Source organism: Erpetoichthys calabaricus, chromosome 6 (genome assembly GCF_900747795.2).
Source record: "Erpetoichthys calabaricus chromosome 6, fErpCal1.3, whole genome shotgun sequence".
Lineage (NCBI taxonomy): Eukaryota > Metazoa > Chordata > Cladistia > Polypteriformes > Polypteridae > Erpetoichthys > Erpetoichthys calabaricus.
The window spans coordinates 95548425-95565184 of record NC_041399.2 but is presented as its reverse complement, the minus strand read 5'-3'; the positions used below and the strand labels follow the sequence as shown (position 1 = coordinate 95565184).

The following is a 16760-nucleotide window of genomic DNA, read 5'->3' as shown; positions in this document are numbered from 1 at the left end:
GACATTCAAAGAGTCATGTTACTGTACCGATGAGAATGGTATTGCAGAATTAAAAGGGAGTCTTATGTTTGCTAGATGTTCTCAAAGTCATTAAAGTTCTTCCTTCTGCTTATAAAATTCCATGGAGGGCTTGGTATTTACCTGAAAGACTTCCTCAGATGATTTCTATTAATGCCATGTTACACAAAGAAAGATCTCTTAAATGTAAAATCTGTAACTGCATTTATTTTTAACACAGACTTCTAATATGGATATTTTTTGTGTGTGTTTTCTGAGTTTTATTATTGCATGCTTGATGCTTTTGTGGTTTTGATGATGATCTTTTAGAATTTCTGAGTTTCAGACCACTTTTGATTAAAGCAGTTTATCTTTCTTACTTTCATAATTTAACATGATTAATTGATGTCGGGACAATGTGTTGATCTACCATTACTGTCTGCAGATTTTTGGAGAAAAAAGCCAATCTTAAAGTGGTAGTTTTTTGAGAAGCCTGGGATTAGGAGGGAATGCCAGATATGGATGAAGGTTTTTCTTTCCTAACCGCATCAGATTCTTTTGTCTAATCCACAGGTTTTTAACAAATTGCACAGTATATGTTTCCTCATTATCAATTCAAAACAAATGTACCATCTGTGTATGAAGGTCCAGCACTTTCCGCAAATTCATGATCTGTACGTCACACAATAGACAGACTATTTATAAGTTGAAAAGATGTTTGTTTATCCTAGACTAGTTTATATAAGCCACCTATTCCAAAACTCAGTTGGATTGGTGCAGTATTTACAGAAATTCAAAAGAATGAGCTCAATGTATTTATTTTGTAATGCTGCTTCGAAAGCTTGGTGTTATGTTTTATGAATGTTTTCTATGTTATGTTGTAGCTAAAATCAAATCTGTACTCTCAAAATAAACCAAAAAATGTGCAATGGTCTGCCTATTCATTCCTAGTTCTTATTTGACATGACTTGACATGACCTCAGACTAAATTGAGACAAATGCCTTTTTGCTTTTCCAGAGAAAAATTGTGTCCTTATCTCTTCAGTCAAACATAGAGCTATAGTTTGTGATACTTTACCAATGCCAGCTTGACCACTAGTTTCACTTCTGAGTGACAATGTACTGTATGAATGTTTTGAAACAATTTTTAGTTGTCAATTGTCATGTCTTTAGATTTTGAAAAAGGACGTGTTATGAATTTGATCGTCACCATAGATGCAAGAAAATGTTTTATGCAGTCGCAGTGCTAATAGAAAGCACATTTGCTACATCATTACAAGCTGCAATTAATAACAGGCTTATTCTGTAAAAATACACTTAAGTATCTTTTATGTTATTTATTTAAGAGAACTCCACACCCAAATCATTAGCATATAACAAATTTGCATGGTATTTTTTTTACACATGCTGTTCAGTGAAATAACTCAATAAAGAGAGAAACTCAGATGCAAGACAATGTAAAAATAAATACCCTGTTGAAAAAATTGCATGACCTTGTGTTCATTTTCATATTATTTTACCATAGACTTTTCTTCCTAAATAAACACTACTGAATCAAATGTGCAATAATTTCCTTATACAGATGTTTGTAAAAGCTACATATTTTAACAGCATTGCAAATAAGAAAAATCACACATATGAAACTAGTGTACAGTCCCTAGCATTGTTAAGGAAAATTCTTCTGCATGCCATCAAATATGAAATGTGCAAGTAGGCTGCTATAACATCACAAAGGGTGCTATTAATCTGTTGCAAGTTCCTGCTTTAAGCAGCGCTGATTAAGTGCAGCACAATACACATTGCTGATTTTTCTTTTTTTTTACTTTTTAGAAGGCAAAAATATTTTTTTCAGGATTACTGTATGCTGGGCATCTGACATTGTCAGCATAGGCCATTTTATGGATGTCCTGTTTAAAGTTGATCCTCTGGCCGTTGGATATTCTGGGTCCAGGGTTCTTGAGGCTGATCCTCCAATTAGCTGTGAACCACCCAATCTCACTGAGATTGCACAGGTTGTGAACCAGCTGAAGATAGGGAAGGCTGCAGGGATCTGTGGTATCTGGGGTAAACTCCTCCGGGATGGTGATAAGGCTGTCCTTCTGGAATTGCAAGCAATCTTTGCTTCCATCTGGGAGACGGGCGTCATCCCACTTGACTAGAAAATGGGACTTGTCATCCCTATCTGGAAAGGGAAGGGTGATTGCCTGGATTGTAGCAACTACGGGGGAATAACACTGCTTTCAGTGCTGGGTAAGGTCATTACTAAGGTCATCCTCAATAGGATCTGTGATCTCTTGCTCACATGCCAGCAACCGGAGCATTCTAGTTTTATGCCCACGATGTCTATCATTAACGACACCCTGGCACTGAGGGTTCTAATAGAGTGCAAACACAAATATCAGCAGAGATTCTTTGCTGCTTTTGTCAAATTTCATAAAGTGTTTGACTCAGGTGATCGAGCTACCCTGTGAGACATCCTGAGACTTTGTAGTATCCCCCCAAAGTTGCTGGATGTCATGGCTGGCTTGTACATTGATACTGTGAGTACTGTGCAGAGTGGAGGCAGAACCTCTGCATTTTTCCCAGTTGATTCTGATGTTGGTCAGGGATGTATCCTTGCTCCTACTCTGTTCAATGCTTGCCTGGACTGGGTGTTGGGAAGGGTCATGGAGCATGTGTTTTTAAAAAAAGATTTGCTGATCTTGACCTTTCCAACAATGCTGTGATCTTCGCAGAGTCAATGAAGGCTCTAATCGACACTCTCAAGGGACTGAGTGAAGAGTCTGATTGCCTGGGCTTGCAAGTGTCATGGATGAAAAACAAAATCCAGGCCTTAAATGATGTCTTGGGCTCAGCCATCAGTAGTGTGTCTGTCTGCAGAGAGAATGTCGACCTTGTTGAGAGGTTTACTTACCTTGGCAGTGACATTCATGTCTCTGGTGACTTTTCCTAAGAAGTCAGAAGAAGAATTGGAAGAGCATGGGGGGTCAAGGGGTTGTGGGAAAGGGGTGTGTTGCACTCCCGATATCTTTGAAAAAGGACAAAGGTCCAAGTCTTTAGAGTCCTGGTGCTTTGTGTTTTGACATGAATGTCATCCAGTGACCTGAGATGAATACTGGACTCCTTAGGTACTTTGGAGAATCCTTGGGTACCGCTGGTTTGACTTTGTGTCGAATGAGCGGTTGCTCATGGAGTCCTGAATGAGGCACATTAACTGCATTGTGGAGGAGTGTCAGTTACAGCACTATGGCCATGTGGTGTGATTTTGTTCTCCGAATCACAGGATCCTCATTGTTGAGGACTCAAGGTTCTGGACCAAGCTAAGGGGATGCCCACGTAACACCTGGCGGCGGCAGATGGATGGTCATTTCCGGAGGGTGGGACTGGACCACGTGTCTGCCTGATGGGTTGCCAACCAGGATCCCGAGGTGTTTCGTCATGTGGTGGGTGTGGCAACGAGCTATAGATAGATAGATACTTTATTAATCCCATAAATATATACTGTATACTTTCTTTTAACAAAATATCTAAAATAACACCTTCTCCCCAGCTAATTTAACTAATATACTTTACTGTATCCTCCAACCTGTGTACTGTATCCAGTTAGGTTCTACACACCTTTTTTGTTCACCAGCTGCATTTTTTTTCATCTAGCAATGCAGCTAACCATAGCCCATTCTCCCTGTGCTTTACTTTAACACTTCATTCTGTATTGCTTGTTAATTTAATAATTTCTTCTTAAACACTCAAATTTGTTTTTACAGATTTTTGTTTACGTTGTTTTGAATAAAGGCAATTGTGAAATACTTATAACAAGGACAAAATATTCAAAATGATATGAATTGATCATTTAATGCATTCAGTCTTTACATTTGTGAAAAAACATAGATAGCCTCTCAATTTAAATAATAGAGAGATTTGTAAAAATATTATCCTAGCATAGTTGGGAAACACAAAAATGATCAATGACTTCTTTGAATGTTTTTAGGCAATTGTGAGTAATTTGTCAGTGTTTCCCATGTGTTGTACCACTTTCTAGTTGATATGGTGACAGTGTGGCTAAGGATCTGTGCTGGTATCTGGAAAGTTGACGGTTCAAATCCTATTACTGCCAGAAGGGATCCTACTCTGTTGGGATATTGAGTAACACCCTTAACCTGAAAATTGCTCCAGGGGTGCCACACAATGGCTGACCCCGTGCTCTGACCCCCAAAGGTCATGTAAAAAGACAACTTCCAGTCGGTGATTGCCAAAGTATATAAAAAAAAATATAAATGTCAGTTTGTGTGCACAGAGAGTCTAATTTTTGTGAAAGTCTGTGTTTTCATGTGTCACATTCATTGAACAGTTGCAGTCTTTTAAAGAACAATGCACAAGTCATAAGCACTTCATGATTAATATATATACCACCATCAAAAGACTAATAATAATAATTACATTTATATAGTACTTTTCTCTCTACTAAAAGCAATTTACATCAAGATTCAGGATCTATTTCAAACACCACCAATGTGTAACTCCCACCTGGATAATGCAACAGCCGCCATATTGTGCCAGCACATTCACTGCACATTAGCTATTATGTGGTGAAGAGGTGAAAGAGATAGTAACCAGTTTGAGAAAGGGGATGATTATGGGTCAAAAATGGATAAGGCCATGAGAGGCAGTTTAGCCAGGATATTGGGATATACCCTACACTTTTTGAAGGACACCTAGGGATCTTTTATGACCTCAGTGAGTCAGGACCTCTGTTTCATGTCTCATCTAAAGAATGCCACCATTTTAACAGCACAGTATACTCATCATGCACTGGGGCATTGGGATCCACACGCAGAACACAGAGTCAAGCACCCACTGATTTCCTCACCAAACTTCTTCCAGGAGCAACCCAAGCTTTTCCTATATCTTCTCCCAGTAAGGTACTGGTTGGGCCCAAACATGATTAGCTTCAGTTGGATTACCTATTTTGAAAAAAAATGTAAAATATAAATAGTAAAAAAATATAAAAAAAAACTGCACATGCCATATTAACATACATGGAACTTGTATTTGAACATACTCAAATATAGTAATTTTTTAAATTAATATTTTAATTTTATTTTTTATGTTTGTGCTACTCCAGAATCTAATTAAAATGTCGCAGCTGCCATAAAATATTATTTTTATTTTCATAAATTTGCTCAGCTGGATTGTGGTAGCACTACCTTCTAGCATATAATAATTTTTAGCAGAATAAATTAATGCATTCACAGTAATGTATCACTAAACACATTATGTAAATTCATAATATTGCCTTAAAATACCTAAATATATCTATGTTTACCAGTACAACTACCATCATAAAATCACATGAGGTGCTGGTACCAAATATTGCATAATGCTACTATAATGCTATTTTAAAAATTGGGGACTTTGATACTTTTTTAGCACTGGTATACCGGATGACACTAGTAGGTTTTAATAAGGTGAACTGAAGTTGCGAGGGTACTGCTTAAATAAGAAAGGTATATTTGAAAAGTGTCTATAATTGATACACATATTTGATGTACAGTCATAATAGTCTGACAGTCAGCACTTTTACTGCATTACGAAGTGCATCCTAAGTTGTTGTTCAGGATTTAACAGCGTACATTCTGCTAAAACATGATAGCAGCTTTACATACAGTACTTTATTCCTATTAAGTCTGCTGCATTTTTCAAATTCATCTTTTTCTTTTTTAAAATTCCAGCTTTTTTAAGGAGTTCAATATGTTGTCATAGAGTGATTTTCTTTAATACAATACAGTCCATATAATTCATACAGTTGAATTATCAAAACAGTTTATTGCATACAAGACGTTCAAGGTCTACTATTTCATTGTGCTGCTGGATACATACATATGCAATTAAACATTTTATTAGAAATGTGTTAGTTCCCATTGCCCCAGTTAGAATATCCCATTCTATAACAACAACTTTAGGCAAAAATAATGACTCGGTTACTGTTTATTTCAAAAGACAGTATACTTATCTATCTAAATGTTAAATGGTTATGTAATTTCTGTACTATTTATTTTTGTAAATTTGCCTAAACACTCTTAAGACTGTCTTGAGTGATTTATGCCATAAAAATACTAAATCTAATTACATTTTGTAATGTGTCATTGCAAGTAAAGGGATAGCTATTATTGGCAGGATGCAATTTTTTTTCCTCTTAAGTAGGTGCAGAAGACAATGACAAGCTGTATGAGTGTTTAATAATCTTATAGTGCCAATAAAAAAGTATTCACCCCATTACAAGTTTTCACATTTTATTGTATTACAACATTGAATCACAGTGGATTTAATTTGAATTTTTTCACATCGATGTGATATAAATTAATTACAAATACAAAATTAAGTACTTCAGCAGTGGTAGGATATATATTAAAACAGTATACACTGTCCATCTAAGACAGGGATGTCCAAACTTTTTTCACTGGGGGTCACATACAGAGAAATTTACGAAAGGCTGGGCCACCCACTAGAGGTGAGGTATATTGTCTCACCTCCTGTGTATTAAGCTAGCAAAATCAATCAAATATCCATAAATTATTTTTCATAATTGAATATGCTTAAAGAAAAAACAGCATCACGGCTTTCCATTAATGGGTTTTCATTTATTGTATTATAAAGTGCTCTCATCACATGCAATTGAGTAAAAATCAAAAGCACAAGCTTTATCCGACACTTGACGTTTTAAGTTAGCTGACAAATCTTCAATTTGCTGCACAACTGCGTTTCTGGACAAGCGAACGATGTTAAATTCCTGCATTTTCTCCGGGCACATTATTCCTGTGACTTTAGTGAGGCACTGGTTTATGAAGTCATCATCTGAGAAAGGTGTCCTGTGACAGGCAGTGAGTTGTGCTACCTCATAACTGGCTAATGTGGCATGTTCTTGTGTTTTGTTAGCACAGAAGAAATCCTATTGTTGAGCTAGCAGACTAGCTGCCATTTGCTTAACTTTGTGTTCTTGCTTGGCACCAGTGTAGGACGTGTAGATTGGATGTTTGGTTTTGTAGTGTCGACACACATTATACTCTTTCATCACTGCAATAGTTTCATTCCAAATCAAACAGACAAACTTGCCCTTGACTTCTAGGAAGAAATATTCATTTTCCCACAGTGTCTGAAATTTTCTGCACTCACTTGCTATTGTGGGTTTCTTTGGTTCTGCCATTTTTGGTCACCATAGCAAAATTGTTCTTTGGTTGCACTTGTTTGTGAAGACGCTGCGTTGATCAAGACAGTAGCTCCGCCTTGTGTTAATCCAAAGAAGTACAATACAGTTAAGAACAAGTTTCGTGTGTGGGCCATATTTCATTATATTTTTAGAATTTGCTGCAGGCCAATTAAAAATGGACCACAGGCCACAGTTGGCCTGCGGGCCATAGCTTGGACACCCCTGATCTAAGAAATTGGCATGACCAATTCATAATAGAACAATAATAATTTTCAGTCTGCAGTATTCTGCGAGATAAATTAGGTCACAAAAGTTTCCAGTGCAATTTAAAAGTACCAGAGACTGAGTGTTAGAGCCATTATGCAATTGGCTAGCAGCTTTAAGAATATACTGTACATGTATCAAACAATCTTATTTTTTTCATAGTACCATTTAATATCAATAAAAACTTCAGTTGTTTGCTAGTACAAGGAAACAAGATTTACTATCTATTAATTTGCCAATATTTATAGTCTGATGCCCAACTAACAATTTTAAGATATCTGAAAGCACAAAGGCATGCAATGAGAAGTGTGTGCTCGATAACAAAAGCAAAAAAAAAAAAAAAAAAAAAAATTACCACAAATTTGATGAGAACAGGCCATTCTATGCAACAATCCAATCCACTAATTTTTCCAAAATAACATCACATCATGTTTTGAAAAATCCTTGAAGTACGTCTCTCTGCCACACTTCTTGCTAATATACTCCATGTACAGTACCTATAATTTTCTTTGTGAAAAAAAAAAATATATAAAGTTAGTGTGAAATTTGCCCTTAACAAGTTTCCATCTGTGTCCTCTTTGAAGAACTAATTTTAAAGTAACAACTTAGATCTACTGTACTGTACTAATTTACTTTATACTATTAAACACTTAATTTCATCTCTTAATTACCCTTTATTCAAACCAAAAGGGTTCATTTATTTTAATCTTTCCTTATATCAAATACTGTACCTCTCAGTCCTGGAATCATCCTTGTCACTATTCTTTGGAGTTTCTCTACACCTTCTCATGAGATGTTCTTGAAAGTTTCAAACCTACTGTTGTGCATTCAGATCAAACAAGTTTCCTTCCAACGTGCAATTTTTATGTTGACTTACAATAAACCTCATCCTCCACAAATCTGCACAAGCACATTATATTCTGCCCATGTCCCTCTGTAATGGTTCAGATGATTCTAGATGATCTGCCATTCCACCTAGTTTGACATCATTTGCAGACCTACCAGTAACCAGTTTGTATATTCTTATCCAGGTCATGTGCATATTGAAAAGGGCAGCAGTGATCCCACAGAAACACCACTTTAAATGTTCCCTAATTCTGAAAAGGTTCCATTTAGCATGACCCTTTATTCCAGTTGTTTAAATCAATTTTTCCACATCTACACCTTGAATTACCCCTCCTTTTATTTGAATGCTAGTCTATATGGGAAGTAATCAAAAGCTTTCTGAAAACTTATATGAATAATATTATATGCTTTTGTTGCTTCCTCATGTAAAATTCTAGTATATTAGAGAATGTTTTGTAATGGTAGGATCTTAGGGTTACTCTCTCCCCACCTTTATACCTTTTACTAAGTAAACCTGAACAGAATGCCCCAAATCCCATAATTACCACATTGTTAGGATTGACAGTAAAGCAATTTGTAAATTACATGGTAGCTGCAATGATTAGAAGCTGATGGAATACAGCACATTTGTAATGACTTATGGGCAGTTCAGACATGCACAGTGCAGCGCACTGCCATTAGTCTTTTTGAAGTCAGGATCAAACGAACATAGACGCTCCACTGCAGGATTACAGTGTTGTTGAGCAACATGTCATAGTGAGATTTCTTTGGACAGAGGGAGTGAAACCTGCTGAAATTCCCTAAAGGAAATAGCAGTATGGTTTATAGCAAAGTGATATGCAGCACACGATGATATAATACAGGTACATACATAATTTCAAACAAGAAAATCTTGGTAGATTCTACCCAAGTGACTATGCACGTGAAGCTGATTAACAGTATGCGATGACATAAGTGAATAAAGCATTTTAATAACAAAGAGTTTTAATAATAATAATAATAATAATAATAATAATGCATTTTATTAAGGTGCCTTTCTAAACAGCAAAGGACTCCATACAAACAATAAAATCATGAAACCATTAATAAACAAACATGCATGTTGTGACGGACGGCCAGGGTCCATGCCCGGCTGGGATGCCTCTTCACTGTATATTCAGGGTGAGCAGCCCTGGATGGTGCAATACCTCCCCCTAGACGCTGGATGGCCGCCCCCCTGAGTTGGAGTGGTGCCTCGGTTTCCTGCAGGGCTCCATGGGAATTGGAGTTGGGTGCAGCCCTGTTGGGTCCCGCAGGCGCCGCCAGAGGGTGCTGCAGCTGGGACTCCTGAGCCCGTCTGGGCAGCATATTCACCACACCTGGAAGTGCAGCCGGATGTCGGCAATCAAGCACATGGAGCACTTCCGGGTGTCCAATAAAAGGATCCAGCAACCACCACTCAGGGACCAGAGTCAGGTGGAGGAGGACAAGGTTGCCTGGGAGGAGTGGTGGTGCAGGAGAAGAAGTGTGTGGCGTACGTGGTGCTTTTGGGACTGTGTTGTGCCTGTGGGGATTATGGGGAAGATGTGCCCCACAGGTGAAGAAAATAGAAAGTTTATTTATTTTATACGTGTGCCTCCAGTGTGAATCTGTGTTGGGTTGGGTGCATATATAGAACCTTGTTACAATGTAAAGATATACATACATCTATGAAACTGAAAATAAACAAAGGAAAATAAAATTACAGTCTAAGATCATATAGTGTAAGCCAATGTAAACAAGTGAGTCTTAACACAGGATTTGAAAATGGGTAGGAAAACTACGTCCCAAATATTTTGCGGTAGAGAGTTCCAGAGACGAGGAGCAGTGTGACTAAATGCGCTGGAACACATGGTGATTAGGCCTGTAGGTAGGATGATGAGGAGACCAGATATGGAGGACCTAAGAGTGTGGTTAGGGGTGCTTTGAAGGTAAGTAAAATAATTTTAAAATCAATGTGGAATTGTACAGGAAGCTAATGAAGCTGTTTAGGAGATGGAGTAATGTGTTATATGCAGGGGGGTCCGAGTTATAATGCGGGCAGCCGAGTTCTGAACAAGCTGAAGTTTATGGAGATGCTTATGCGGGACACCAAAGAGAAGAGAATTACAATAATCAATGTGGGAAGTGACCAATGTGAGAGTAAAGAATGAAGTGCTATTTAGTGTAAGGGAGGGTTGCAGATGTACAATGCTACAGAAATTAAAAAGAGATGCCCATATAACATTATTAACATTATGATATGGAATTCAAAAGACATGGTACTATCAAAGATAACCCCCAAACTGTTAACCTGAAGAGAGGGAGAGCCTGAGGTACCATCAATGTTAAGTGTAAAACTACTAGATTTCGATAAAGTAGACTTAGAGCCAGTGAGGAGAACCTCTGTCTTATGGCTATTGAGTTGGAGGAAATGGAGGACAACCAATATTTTATTTCAAGTAGACAGTCATTGATGAAAAAAAGAGGAAGGACAGAGTTGGGCTTTGTAGACATATAGCATAGCAACAGAAGTTGATTCCTGAAAATGTCACCTAAAGGATCTAGAGCTCAACCCGAGCAGAAACCTACTCCTGAATGAAAAGAAGAGATAATCCAGTAATCAGGTAGCTCTTGGTAATATAAGGTTAAATTAATATAATGAAATTAGTCAGTTTTCAGTTATGTAGAAAAAAGAACAATAAAAAAAAGATACAAACTGTATCGGAGAACAGTGGCAGTCAGATGTGCCAGCATTCACTCAATCGAAAATTTCTTTGGTCAATTCAGCTTTTAGTAACTAGAATGTAAGTATTAATGGGGCATTATTTACAGAAAGCACACAGTAGTGGAATAATTACCAAGATAAACACTTGTTTGCAAATAGATCATTCCAAATATGTGGAAAGTTGTATGAAATAGATATCGTATATGTCATGTAACCTACAGTATATTTTTACAGTAATCTAATGTGTAATAGTGAGGTATTGCCTCTGTTTTCTGGTCTTACATTTTTAATGTTAACTTCATACATGTTTTTAAAAAGTACATCTAAAATACAAAGTGAAATATTTAGTAATTATTGCTGTTATTGGGATAGTGTTGTTTACAATAATAAGAAACTGAATAGGCAGAATGGTCATAGTATTCCTAACACAGGAGACATGTTGTTAATCATTGTGATAATTGTTTTGGAGAGAGAAAAAAATGACAAATCCTGCATAAAAAGTAAATATGTTAAATAAATCTTATGTATTTTTATAGCACTTTAGTGTGCTCAGTTTGTGGGCATCCACAATTCTAAGTATGAATTATAGAATTTGAAGAAATTTGCCTTTTTTCTTTTATTTTTAAGTAAATGCTGGTAATATCTAAAGTGCTGGGACACTGTAAACTCCAAAATATTTTTGGATACAGAAGAAAGAATCATGTGCACTGTGAAAAACACAGACTTAATATATTATTATAATGGCATCCTGTTGCACATTGATTAGCACATCCAAATCAGAGTTTCACTACGCCATGTACATGTGACAAAATTGACCTGATGAATCTATAAACCCATTTATAACCTGTTCTCTGTCATCTGACCACAGTAATGTGTAGCCTAGCTACTCCAAAGTCAGGATAATGTGTTTCTGATAGTTTGAATCCTCAGAAATACCTCCAACTAATTCTGGGAAGCTGTCAATCCAAGCTTACCCATCTCACTTTGAAGATATATGAGTGAATTAGTTTAATGCAAATTTCAATTTTGTTTTTTCTTTTCTTGATAAAGTGTGAATTTACTAAATTGATTCATAAATGGGTAACAATATTTTCTATATTGTTTTTCTTTAGGAACATTTGTTGTTCAGGTAACAGCAAAAGATGCCGATGATGCCACTTATGGGAACAGTGCTAAGTTAGTATACAGCATCCTTCAGGGACAGCCATACTTTTCAGTAGAACCTGAAACAGGTAAGATATTGTAATGTTTTATCTATCATCAAATTATTTTCCTGTTTTAGTCAGTAGCATCCAGCAGTGCTATTTGGGAATGACTTCAGCGCAACTGATATTCCATGTTAACATTGCAGATTTTGCTGCTGTTGGAGGGTCCTTGTCTTCCTCTGTAGGAATGTAGGCTAATGTCCGCTTACCTATAGATGTATTGAAGTCAGAAACTGTACACTGTTTCGGGGAATATTCACTTGAGAAGGTGTCCTGATACTTATCCTTGGTGAGAATTGCCAAGTTCAATATATGCAGATATAATTATATCAGAATTGATTTTCAAACCAAACTGAACTTCCATAGCTTGTTAGTGTTTATTCCAGATATAATATTACATTTTGTCTTGTTGTGTTTCATAGACAAACACTGCCTGAAGTACATTTAATATGGTGATCTATTCTTTGACTGCAAAGTTTCCAGATACATGCGCACATATATTTTACTCTGTTTTATAAAATATATGTTCTGCTTTACTATTTGCAGCTTAAAGGAAAGTATTGTGTTTTTATGTACCAAGTATCAGAGAGCAAAAAGGAAGCAACCTTATTAGACAAGCTGCTTTGCTAATTTAAACAGTTGGGTTTTGATTAATAAATTGTAGGAAAATTAAATCTACAGACAAAGAGTGTACTTGAAATTCAGGACTGAAAAATCCTAGAATTTGCTTTACTGGTAATTGGATGGGAACTCATCTCAGATTATTATCAATATGAAAAGGGGCATAAAGAACAGTATGGATGGGCTGGTATTCTGCCCAGGATGGCTGGTGTTAGTTACCCCTTCCTGTATTGGGGTTTGGGGAGTCATAGACTCATGGGGCAATATGTTTCTCAGGGTAGCAGCAGACCTCTGGTAGTGCACCTGTTAGTGCAGCCAGAGTACTGCATGGCACATATAGAGTGAACATATAGTCCTGATTGGGGTCTGTTTTGTCTTGGTAGAGTAATATATTACTCTACTTTCCCCTTTTGTATTATTAATATGTAGCCTTTGTCAGAATCCTTCAAATCTCCCAGATTTACCACTGTTCATAAGGTATTGTACCACATAACTTCTCCCCACCTTGCCCTCTACATGTACAACCTCAGGCAATTAGGTGTAGTAAAAGACAAGCAGGAGTTAAGTTACAATTTAAATAATGAATTATTGATAATATTCATAAATAATAACAATATGCAAAGTATATTTGAATATTGGCAACCATATACAGTAATCCCTCCTCCATCGCGGGGGTTGCGTTCCAGAGCCACCCACGAAATAAGAAAATCCGCGAAGTAGAAACCATATGTTTATATGGTTATTTTTATATTGTCATGCTTGGGTCACAGATTTGCGCAGAAACACAGGAGGTTGTAGAGAGACAGGAACGTTATTCAAACACTGCAAACAAACATTTGTCTCTTTTTCAAAAGTTTAAACTGTGCTCCATGACAAGACAGAGATGACAGTTCAGTCTCACATTTAAAAGAATGCAAACATATCTTCCTCTTCAAAGGAGCAAACAAATCAATAGGGCTGTTTGGCTTTTAAGTATGCGAAGCACCGCGGCACAAAGCTGTTGAAGGCAGCAGCTCACACCCCCTCCGTCAGGAGCAGAGAGAGAGAGAGAGAGAGAGACAGAGAGACCGTTAAAAAAATCAATACGTGCCCTTTGAGCTTTTAAGTATGCGAAGCACCGTGCAGCATACTTAAAAGCTGCACACAGAAGGTAGCAACGTGAAGATAATCTTTCAGCATTTTTAGACCAGCGTCCGTATCGTCTAGGTGTGCGAACAGCCCCCCTGCTCACACCCCCTACGTCAGGATCACAGATAGTCAGCGCAAGAGAGAGAGAAAGAAAAGTAAGTTGGGTAGCTTCTCAGCCATCTGCCAATAGCGTCCCTTGTATGAAATCAACTGGGCAAACCAACTGAGGAAGCATGTACTAGAAATTAAAAGACCCATTGTCCTTAGAAACCCGCGAAGCAGCGAAAAATCCGCGATATATATTTAAATATGCTTACATATAAAATCCGCGATGGAGTGAAGCCGCGAAAGGCGAAGCGCGATATAGCGAGGGATTACTGTAACCTGATAAATGTTGATGTGTAGTTTCAGGCAGCACACAAACTTGTTAGTTACTTAAAATGTCTCTAGTTAAGGCATCATTTGTGGTTAGCTTTCTTCAGAACAGGCCGCATGTCTGTCTCAACATGGCTGCCAAGCTGTGCTCTTCATTGTGTTGTCCTTTTCAGTTCATAGTGTGTGAGATGGTCTTTCATCAGTTTGGTAAGAGAGAGAGGGTCAGGTAAAGCAAGCAAATTTATAGGTTTTCTGTCCAACCCCTAGAGCCAATAGGGCGTCATGGTACTTAAAGGCTTCTGATACCAGAAGCCAGTTCCAAACAGCCATACTTCAGACCAATGGGGGGATAGAATACCTTCACACCTACCCTCCAAACCATGTGTTAAGGTAAAGCTTGGCAGTTAGGCAGCCTGGCTTTCCTGAGGGGGTTGACTGAGAGACTTCAGCAGAGAAATATTGGCCAAACTTGTTTGAGGCACTTCCCCCAACCCTGTTGTAAAATTACAAAGAGACTCAGTCCTAAAAAGGGGGTAGGGGTTCTTAAACCATTGCTGTTATTATCAATTATGTAACACTAATATTTCATTGCTTTGTGTAAGTTACAAATAAAGACATACAAAATATTTATCAACTTAAATGCAAAATTTCACATCACGACAGGGTCCTTCGGGGTATATGGAGGGAGCTGCTGAGAAACACCTGCCCAGTTCTTTTTGAGCTGTCGTGGACTTGGAGGGGCTTCTTGGCTATACATCTGAGGTACCAGAATTACCACAGGTCCTGACTTTAAAATACAAAAAAAGAAGAAGGTATAGGAAGAATACTGTTAGTGTGGGAATATAAGTGTGTTCTGAAGAAAGCCTAACTTGGAAGGTATTTATGAAAATAAAGCCTTTTTTGGACCAGTGACTTGTTTGTTGTACTTGTGTCATAGGATTAGTGTGTGAGATGACCCATATTGGCCACAAAAATGGTACCACCACACTCTTCAAAGCTAGCATAGTTTAGAACTTTAAAGAGAACTCTTTTAACTCTCTCACACCTTACTATAATATGAATACCAAGTAAGTAAACCGATATGCAGAAGTTATTAATATACAGATGTAGCCAAGCACAATCCGGGGAAGATACTACATTATTGTGCCTATACTGCACTGGCAGCAATCACACCATTTCAGAAAGGTTCAGTAATGTGATTGCACTAACTTGAAAATCCACCAGGTAAAGCAGTGAAAAGTTTAAGTAGTGCAGTACCAGTGAAAGTCCAGTAGGTTTAGGAGTTAAAGGTTGAAATGGTTTGAAATGGTGTGTTATCTGCATCGACAATCCTTTTCTTAAATTATGTAATTTATGTTGAACACTGTTGAGATTTTTATTGGTTTTATACAGTATTTTATTGCACTGTATCGTGTAAATATGATGTGTGATTTTCAGGATTACATCCTCACAGAAATGGATTACCTTCTGTTCTGTGTTTTGCATACATCATCTATAAAAAAGGCATAATGGAATTTGAAAAAGACTCTGATTAGCTCTGCTGAATTTGATTTTCAACCGCAGTTGTCATCTATGTGAAGTTTGCATATTCTCTGTGTACTGTGTTCATCCCACTTCTATAATTACATGCATACAGTACTAAACTAAAGAGTTATTGACTCCTGCTTTCCGCACAGTCTTATTGCAAATGCTTTTTTTTTAGTTTAATTTCTTTTATTTCTGACCTTTATTGTGGTTTCCAAGAAAGTTGTGTTGTGTTGCTGAATGTGGCTTTTAACATGCTGGTGTAAGTGCTTGATACTAAAGAAATGGATGGATTGTGATGGATTTAAATGGCTCCAAAAGACTGATGGGTGGGTTAAAAAATACATGTTGAAAATATTTACAATTGTTACAAAAGAATCAATGAAACATACAAAAACAAAACAGAAGTAGTGAACAGCATGATGTCTGACTTGTCATAAATATGGTGTGGATGGTTTTAGCAAAAACTAGAGGCTACAACATAGATAATAAAACAATTGCAGCAACAATAATAATCATCCTGGGACTGGTGTAACATTGAAAACACAGATGCATAGAATTCAAATTATATTATGATATTGTTGATTGACTGGATGGTGAAATAGCCTAATTTACTTACTCTTGCAAGGATATGGCAAACATGGGTAAATGTTTAACCCCTTATTATACTTCAGTTTCATATAATTTTATAGTTGTATTAATCTAGTCAGTTTATTTCAGGGGTCCTAAATGAATTTCCTCTTTTATGAGGACTAAGTAGTAAGATTTTTTCTGACATGTCATGCCTTAAGCACATATTTTTCCAAGAGAGTCTTACAGAGAGGCTCCTACCACAAATTCATGTGCTTTTATGTACAGATATGTCCATAAT

The 16760-nt window shown here is 37.1% G+C and overlaps 1 protein-coding gene across 1 annotated transcript in view; it reads left to right on the top strand.

The window, feature by feature from the left end:
* LOC114653471 (cadherin-6-like) overlaps positions 1-16760 on the top strand; it is a 342207-nt gene that overhangs the window by 228524 nt on the left and 96923 nt on the right. The window contains exon 4 of the mRNA XM_028803817.2: positions 12149-12268. Coding sequence (XP_028659650.1) covers positions 12149-12268 — 120 coding nt within the window. The remainder of the gene's footprint in view (positions 1-12148; positions 12269-16760) is intronic.